Consider the following 9,214-nt stretch of genomic DNA (forward strand, 5'->3'; position numbering starts at 1 on the left):
CTTTCTCTTATTTTTTTCTTTTCTCTTTCTTTTTTTTTTAACTGGGCAGCATGAGCTAATTAACTTAAAAATTTTTATTTTTGCCTTTTTTTGGCTGGGGAGATGTACCTTTATGTCAGACACCATGTCCAAAGGGAAGCCGATAAGCATTTTTCCCTTGGAAAATGTTTCTCTGTCTGAATGTCAAGTTTCAAGTATGTTTTCGTTTTTCAAGAATAGATTGGAAATGTGACCACCTGATGAAGCTTACCTTTATTTCTAGAGTTGGCTTTGCTTATCCATGCAGAAAATGATTCTTTTGAACAGTTCTACTAAGGTGGTTTGAAGGGTGAAAGCTTTATTCTTGACATAGTTTTTATTGTTTTGTGAAGGGAATGGTGGGAGCTGGTTTTGAAACTCATCTTTGAAAAAATCACAATGCTAGATTAGAAGTTTTGAGATGCAGGTAACTAGAAGTAATGCCCTCTTTCTGAAACCTTAGACAAGCAGAAAGTATTGGCCTCATCCAGCTGACTGCAAAGTGGGGAGTAAACGGGCACATAACAAAGCAGATTGCCAGGTAATGGAGAAAATGTTTACTTGGAGACAAACTGTGCACCTTCAACTGAGTTTTTAAATATGTTGGATAAGTGATCGAGAGCTGTGTAAGCAGCATGTCTTCTACAGCGAAGTGCAATTACTCATTTTCTGCGTTTTTAGAGGTGAATTGAAAGTTGCCTCCTTCTACACTGTCCTTTTTAACTAGGAAAAGAACTTCTGTTTTGAAGTGTAAAAAGGACAAAAGTCCCCTCATTATATAAGACTGTATTCCTCATTGTACACATCAGCCTAGGAGCCTTTTCTAAGAGTAGCATTACAGGTTTTTTAATGCTGTTTAGTCAATGTGATTGAATGGATCTAATTATGGCTTCACTTACTTTGGAAAATCAGGAACAAAACTAAAATTAAAGAGGTAACCTGATCTTAGCAAACTACTTGGGCACGTGGGAGCTTGGATGCCAGAATGCTGATCCTGATTTTACTTCCAGTGTGATGCTCGACCAAAGAAAGTTGCTTTAAGTTCTCGGAAATAATCAAACTGTAAATTTCCTCACCTGTAAAATGAAAATCAAAAACTTCATTTTTTCACTGGGAAAGCTAAGTCAATTAACTTTGTTTCATTCATTGTAATTGCCAAATATTTATTATAATATTAATGATTAGTTTTATGTGTATTTTAATAAGGTTGGAATATTGGTGCTTCATGGTTCCTGGATAGTGTAGGCTAGAGGCAATAAAGTTTCCATGGAACTGCTGTCAATTAGGTATATTTTGTTTGTTTGCTTTTTTTTCTCCTAGAAACCCAGCTCAGTCCGTATTGATCAACTGGACCGCGAACAGTTCAATCCTGATGTAATTACTTTCCCCATTATTGTCCACTTTGGGATACGACCTGCTCAACTCAGTTATGCTGGTGATCCTCAGTAAGATGCTTTTCCTTCCATCTTTTGTTCAGAAACTAGTTACTGTTGGCATTTGTGGCTTAAATAGGGCTTGCTTATGTGCTTATATTGAGTCCAATATAAAGCTTAGTGCTTACGGCATTGAACACTAGCTTTTGTGAATTAGAGAATATAAGGTAAGGTTTCTTTCTTCTGGTATAGTTCAGGATCTGCTGAAGTAAATGTGCATGCATGTGCAGTATGAAATTTTTTAACCGGAGAACAGCTCTTCTAGGTCTGACCAAAGGTTCCTTAAGCTACATGTTATTTCCCTGAGAGGCCAGTTGCAGGTTTTTAGAGAGAGAATAATTTTTTAATATAGAGAGATTACTTTTAGAGAGAGAGAATAGTTTTAGAGAGAGAATAGTTTTAGAGAGGGGATAACAGGAAAGCAGAGGGGGAGAGATACTTTCCCAGGCTTCCAAAGATCTGTAAGTATATGGACTACAGAGCTACAAGATGTATTTAGATCATTTTGTTTAACAGCCCTGAATGGACCTTTCTTCTCTAAATTTCTCAAACCACAGTTTGAATCTTTTGATGCTATTGACAGGGACAAAATTCCAGGTAGTCACTTCCGCCGTACTATTGTACATCATACGAAAAAGGACTGACTTTTGTTTCAGAGCTGTTACTTGATCATTTAAATCAATGTTCTTCAGGTCTTACATCTAATAACAAAGTATATAGCCATTTTCTGTTTGCTTACTTCATGACACTTGTTTCTTGCACCCTGCCATATCCTGCTTAGTTATATCTTTCTGTGCCTTGAAGGATCAAGTCTACATACCATTTCCTAGCTTGGAAGTTGTTGTGTCCATGCCACTTTTCTCTGTACCTTTTATATCCATTAATGAGTTTGGGAGGAACGTAGAGAAGGAGTGGAGAGGAAATCAGAACTTCAGGCAGAGCAGGAAATACTGTTTCCCTGTGGATTTGTGTAGTGGCATAAAAGTGATTGCTGGATTTGTTCACAATTCTTCTCTTAATTTCTGACAATTTCAGGGAACTCTTCCAGTGATTTGGAGATCTGTTTTCTGAATGATGACAGACAGTATAGAGCCCATCTCTTGTGCATGTATAGTTAATGTCTTTTTCCTCATGCATTTTCTTCTAGTGCCTTTTAAGGACACTGAATTTCACCTGCAGTTCTGAGGCTCAATCAGTCACATGTGCATGTATGACAGACATATTATTCTACAACTTCTTGCTGAGAATTTTAGGTTTAATATGGTGGGAAAAGGGAAGAATGAGTGCTTATCCAGATAATGACATATTTTATCTGGCTTTGAGCGTGACTTCTAATCCTCATCATCTTTTAGTTTTCTTATCCATAAAAAGAAAATAATTATTCCAAAGAATATAAGAACCACCTCTGTTTTGACGCTGAATTTCTAAACTTATAAAGTTCTACTACCTTGCATTGAAAACAGTATAAAGATACAAAAATTATTCTTCCCACACTTTTTAGTTTTAACTTTCTTTAAAATTTTCATAGCTGCTTTTTTTTTCCCCCCCCTAAAAGAATTTAGGCGTGCTTCTTTTTATCAAAGTAACAAAGCAGTTTTTGTGAAAGACCTCTGTGGTGCCATCATAAATCTCAGACTTAACTCTGGTCTATGTGTGAAATAGGTAATGCTCAGAAAAGATTTTCCTCTAGTGTGTCTCTTCTTTATGAGGTTATAATACAGAGGTTTTGTTGTTGTAATCTGTTCATTAATTCTCAAACTTAAGCACAGTAACAGAGCTTGTTCCACCCATATTAATACTAGTAGTAAAACATATATTGTAGATCATAGTTTCAGGTTCTTGTTTCTGGGTTGAAACCTCCTCATGGCATTTGTTTGGTTTGTGGTTGGTTGATTTGTTCATTAACTAATTTTTCTTCTTTCGATGTGGATTTGTCAAAAATAGATGTGCCATTCTGCAGATTTCAGAAATGCAGAGAACAGAGCATAAGAAAAGTCTATGGATCAATCATTTCAGAAGTGTTTGTAGACTCAAAAAATATCAGCATCTCTAGAGGCAGAGAGTATATAGTCAAGAATGCTGCAGAGAGACAGCTATGGAGAAAATGCCAATACGAAAAGATCTGTTTATGTGCCTGTGAATGTGGGATGCTGGGAAGTTTATGAAATAGTAAAAGAGCTGCTGCTTCATTTACTGCTTTGTCACTAACGCAGTAACTTCCTACTAAAACCACTGCTCTAAGTTGGTGCTGAGGAGGATCTTTTTTTCTAATGTAAATATAAAAGAAAATAAATTACTTGGGTAAACTTCTCCCTCTGTCCTGTTAATTCCATGCTTCCTATTAAAAATCTGGTTTATAGGTTTTCTTGAAAAATCTCTACAGAGGTGATACTATTTTGAAGATAGCATTGTTTCCTAACACAAGGTCCATGTCATGATTCTCTTGGTCGCTCCTCCCATAGAAACTTTTGAACCTGTTGGTCAGTTGCAGCTGAATATAGCCGTGCGATGTTGTCCACAAATGGAGTGGTTTTGTGAAAATCTGTGCTAGATCACAGAGAGGCTCCCACTGAGGAGAAAGTTCTGCTACTGAAGTTGATGTGTATGTCATTAGACGTGCCCAAAATATGAAAAGGAGATACTCTTGAAGAAAACCAGAAACCTTAAGTATATGCTAACCATAGAGAAAAATTGACTTGCTGTTTCCACTCAGCACAAACCCATAGGCAACAAAACTTACTTCACTGTTTGCAGAAAGATGCCGTGTTACACATGACTTGTAGAGCTTTTCTTCACGTGCTTCACTGAAATGTTTCAGCCAGTGTAAGGACAGACACTTCTTGGGAAAGGTTACTGCTGCTTTTCCATAAGTGATAGGTAAGGCCTGTGGAGAAGAGGGAGTTCTCACCTGTCTGAATTGACGTGTCATGCTGCAGGCAAGTCTTTTCAGCATGTGGAGGTGGCCCTTTGGAGAGGATGGCTGGGTATCTGGGAAACTTGGATTCTGCCCTGAGCTCTGCTGTTCACCTCGCACTGCACACTAGTGCCTCCTCTCTGCTGCTGTGCCCACCCCGCTGGAACAACTGCAGAGACTGTCACCTCTCTTGGAAAATGCTTTGAGATTCCTTTCTGGAGCAAAAAGGTGCTTGTAGATAATCTGCATGTATATGAGTGCATTGTTAGCAGCAGCCAGGGTGTTCATAAGGACAAAAGGTGAGAAACTTCTGTTGTATCAACCAAAATAATTTGTTTTCTGGTTTTGTCCTTCAGATACCAAAAGCTGTGGAAGAGTTATGTGAAGCTGCGTCACCTGCTGGCTAATAGTCCCAAAGTCAAACAGGCTGATAAACAGAAATTATCACAAAGAGAGGTATGCTGGGCCTTCCTATAACTGATAATTGAGCACAGTAATTCAGGATGGAATAAAGCCATGTCACCGCCCTGTTTATGGAAACAACAGAAATCCTTCACAAAGGGTTTTATTTTGAGGCTGTTAACACTGATTTTATTTTTATCTTTGCTTGTTAGTGAATGGGTTTTGTTTCCTTTTTTCAGCTGTCAAAGCTGCAAGTTTTTTACCCAATTATAGAAATGATCATTATAGAGCTGTAACTTCTATATAGCCATTGCCATTAATGGTTTCAAGAATTAGCATAGAGAAGGACTTTTTGTTTCAGAGTGCACTTTTAACTGGCTCATAATTTTAAACATTTTTCTTCTAAGATAAAAACTGCCACACTTGTGCCTGGTTTTAAACTGTAATTTATTAGGCAGTCTTAGTGACATTCCTTAAGATCTTTAAGTCAAAATCATCTGGTGGTTGTTACTTTCAGTAATCTTTAATGACAAACGAGGTATTTGTTGAATTTTTGTCTTTTCTCTTTTTTTCCCCCCGAAGTGATGAGCAATAAGCATTTCCTAAGTGCAGATACTCAACCAATTGGGGATTAAACTCAGAAAAATAAAATCACCTAAATATAGACTAAAGCAGCCTACTCTCAGGTATTTATTTTTTTAAGATCTTGGGCTGAAGCTTTGAATTTGTCTGGTGCATGTCTACCAGGCACTATTAATTGAACAACTTAGGCAAAGAATACACAAAGAAGAAATTAACTTCTTTGGTAGCGGCTGGAATTTAATTAAGTGGTGTTCTATTTTTATTTATTGATTAGAAACCCCAATGATTCATAGAATAATAGAATATCCTGAGTTGGAAAGGACCCATAAGGATCATTCAGTCCAATTCCTGAGTCTTCCCCAGTTTGCTAATTGTGTAGCTTTGGTTGCAGTAGATGTTTGATACGTTTGACATTGCGCCTGGTTTTTATTATTACTGCAAAGCATAGTAAGCTGTTGCATGAGTAAGAGTCTTAGTTAACAATTTATTTATGGTGATATAAAATAAGCCCTTAGCTTTCTTACTTGTAACTAGGAAAAACCACAATGTTGTGACTTAACTGTGCCATAGTTGTAATAGAAAAAAATTTTTGTCCCTATAGGAGATGATTTTGTTTTCTACAGCTTTCTACACTCAAAGCAAGTAGAAGGGAAGACCATTGTTTTATGGGCATCCTTTCATTAGGGGCTAATGGATGACTTATTTTTAAATTGTACTGGATTGAATGTAGGGGGCTGATTATGTTTTGCTTCAAAAGATAAAATGCTCCTTTGGTATTTATCACTTACTATGTGTCTGCTGGTTTTTGTTTCTAGACCGTATTATCTAGGATAATGGGTTTATCAAGCAGTTGTCTGTCATCTGAGACACATATGGGGCTGAAGCAGAAGCTTTATGTGAGGATAACCTGTGCATTTTGCCAATGGATGTGTCAGTAACTTAGAAGGAGCTGTAGAGCTGCATCTGACTGGTACATGCGCTTTTAAAGATTGTGAATCATATATTATGAGTAACACTGGAGTGCTCCTGAGCCAGTCAGCCTGAAAATACAGCTAGGTCTAGCAAACACTAGCACCCATCCCAGAAAACACCCAGTGACACAACCTTGAAATGCAAATTTTAGACAACGCACAAGGGATGCAGTGCTGTAAGCATCTCTGTTCCCTCTGCCATCGGTCATTTGCTACTACGAGATTGTATGTTGTTATTATTTGTGACAAGGTCGTGTCCTTGGGGGCTTTATTCCTCTAACCTAACTTTGAGCATTTACAGCAGCTGCATAAATTGGGACCTGAAGGCTCACTTTGAAGTCAATGGAGAGAGAAATGCATTTTTTGAAGCCATTAATCCCCCTTCATTGAATATAAAAGGAACTAAGGCTAACTAGCCTCCTACCCTAGATGCCTCAATATTGAGGTGTTTGAGGTTTGATGAATCTGCATCTGGATAGGTGTGCCTCTTGGAACCACTCTGTGAGTCTCTGCAGAACAGAAGACAGAGCTCGTTCCTGCCCACAGATGCTCACAGGCTTCAGACTGGAAGCTGGGAAGAGATGGCTTTGAGCAAGTGCCCTGTAGTGAAAAGGAGAGGGAGGATGGGTTGCAGCTTTGAAAAGTTTTGTGTTTCTGAAGAATGGAGAGCACTGAGGGAGTCTTTACCATTACTGCATGCTGTGTGGGGAGCTTGCATACCCTGGGGGCTTTGTAGTGTTAGAACCAGGAGATCCTGATTCTGGGGTGATTATTTTAGCTGGTTTTCTTTCATTCCATTTTTACAGAAAATATTTTCTTTTAACAATTCAGTCAGAATACTTTAATGATTCTGTCCCTCTTGTAGTTTCTAGAAACAAGTAAATTGTTTGCACAACACCAAGCAGCCAGTGGTCAAGGCAAAACATATGATTTTTTTTTTTTTTTTTTTTTTGATAAATTTAATTGAAATAATGTTGGTAGATTTCATCATAATAGGCTCCAGGACTACTCAATGCTGACCCTTTTCCCAGACTGGGAGTACTGACAATATTGAACAGGAACTATTATGAAGTAGGCAAGATCACAAAACAAAGTCCTAGTTTTACTTAGTCTGTTTTACTCCTACTGAATGCTTCAGACCAGGAGTGCTCATGGTGACAAGCCTGAATGAAGAGATTGTTTTGCACACAGGGGTAAAGAAGGTGCTTTCATTATAAGGAACTTGCTTACTTATGTATCCTCTCAGATGTATGAGTTGGACTGGTTTGTTCTGTAAAAAATGTAGTCACCTCTGTCTACACTGTACTCCAGCACGTCTACCGCAGTCTGTGGCTGGCAGTTACAAGATTTGGCCTAGTCTTAGAAACCGCTCAACAAAAGCGAACGCTAAATGGGTATTGTGAACGCACTGTGGGCATTGATGCTGCTTCGTTGTAGAAAGTTCTTTACAGGAGCTCTGTTCTCTCCCTGTCTAGGAAGCACTGCAGAAAATTCGTCAGAAGAACACAATGAGACGTGAAGTGACTGTAGAGTTGAGTAGCCAGGGATTCTGGAAAACAGGGATACGCTCTGATGTCTGCCAGGTGACTAAACCGCAGAGATGTCTGATGTATTTTCTTTCTTGATAGCTGCCATCTACCTCCTGCAAGGGTTTGCTGTGATTCTAGGCTGAAGAACCAAATGGAAATTAATACCTTTGCCTCAATAAGATCTGTTGATTTAGGGAACTATTCTAGTGTCCTGCCCACTGCCTCTACACACAAAAAAAAGTTATTTTAAAATTTTGGGGGTTTTGCCACTGGTTGATTAGCACAAGGGAGAAGGGGGTAGGAATGGCCAGCTTGAGGCTGGAGGTTACACAGATGTTGAGTCTACTGTGGAGCTCCAAGGGCTTATTCATCCATCAGTTGGGTTGGTTTTAGATATTTTTATTTTAATATATTTTTCTATTTAGATATTTAAAAAACAAGCAAACAAACAAAAAAACACCAGTTTTACAGTGAAGCATGAAGAAATATCTTTTTACTTGAAAGAAAAGAAAGGAAAAAAAAAAACCCCACCACAACTAACTTTCGGATTAAAACCCTAAGTAGGAAGACATCTTTCAGATATTCTTTCATACACGTGACATCTCCAAGGTACAGATCTCTGCCAGATCCTATTCTGAAGCAGTTGACAGCTGCCAGCTTTGTGATGTGATATAAACAAGTGCAATTTTTATATAATATTGTATGAGTAAAAATCAAGTAATTATAACAGCCAATAAATATACTGGAGGTATATTCGCATCACTTTTTTAGCTGTTGTTTTAGAGATGTTATTTAAGAATTAAATGCTTACAATTTAATATTAACTTAACAGCATGAAGTATAAACTTCGGGCGTTGCTAGGCAAAGGTGTAGGTAGAAATCCCGTTGTTATCTTAGAAGTCTGGTAAGGCCAAAGGGGAAATTCTAATGGGAGAGAAATGCTAATAACTAAAATTGCTTTTCTTCTGTCTGAATCATTTCTTGTGATTCTACTATTGCTTCTGAAATTGAAGAAAGTGAATAGTGGAAGAATAACTTCTCATGTAGCTGAGGAAAATTACAGCCCTTTTCTAATTTTTTGTTGTGAACTATTTTTACAGGTTAAGTAAACTGTAAATTTCTAATTTAGGAGCTTTGGAACAGTTCTGTGTTACTTATAATATCTTCCATGATTCATCTCTTAATATGGATATTCTTGGATATTCTTCTGGATATTCCTGGTTTGTTTTGTTGTCGAAGGAGAGCAAAACACCAAAGAACAATAAAAGTAAAGCTGTTTAATGTTTTTGTGCCCAACTGCAGCCATAACATCTAAATCAGCCAGTTCAGGTATGAAGGTACTTCGATTTGATTTCTTTGAGAGGC

The 9,214-nt window shown here is 37.8% G+C and overlaps 1 protein-coding gene across 4 annotated transcripts in view; it reads left to right on the forward strand.

Annotated features, from left to right (window-relative positions):
* DROSHA (drosha ribonuclease III) overlaps nt 1-9,214 on the forward strand; it is a 67,703-nt gene that overhangs the window by 25,606 nt on the left and 32,883 nt on the right. For all 4 annotated transcript variants that reach the window (XR_004841602.1, XM_035891306.1, XM_035891303.1 and 1 more), the window contains 3 exons: nt 1,339-1,463; nt 4,722-4,821; nt 7,796-7,903. Coding sequence is in view for 3 of the 4 variants with exons in the window: in XM_035891306.1 (XP_035747199.1) it covers nt 1,339-1,463; nt 4,722-4,821; nt 7,796-7,903 (333 nt within the window). In the remaining variant the exon portion in view is untranslated. The remainder of the gene's footprint in view (nt 1-1,338; nt 1,464-4,721; nt 4,822-7,795; nt 7,904-9,214) is intronic.

This window comes from Egretta garzetta, unplaced genomic scaffold, assembly GCF_000687185.1.
Source record: "Egretta garzetta isolate BGI_Z169 unplaced genomic scaffold, ASM68718v1 scaffold463, whole genome shotgun sequence".
Taxonomy (NCBI): Eukaryota; Metazoa; Chordata; class Aves; order Pelecaniformes; family Ardeidae; genus Egretta; species Egretta garzetta.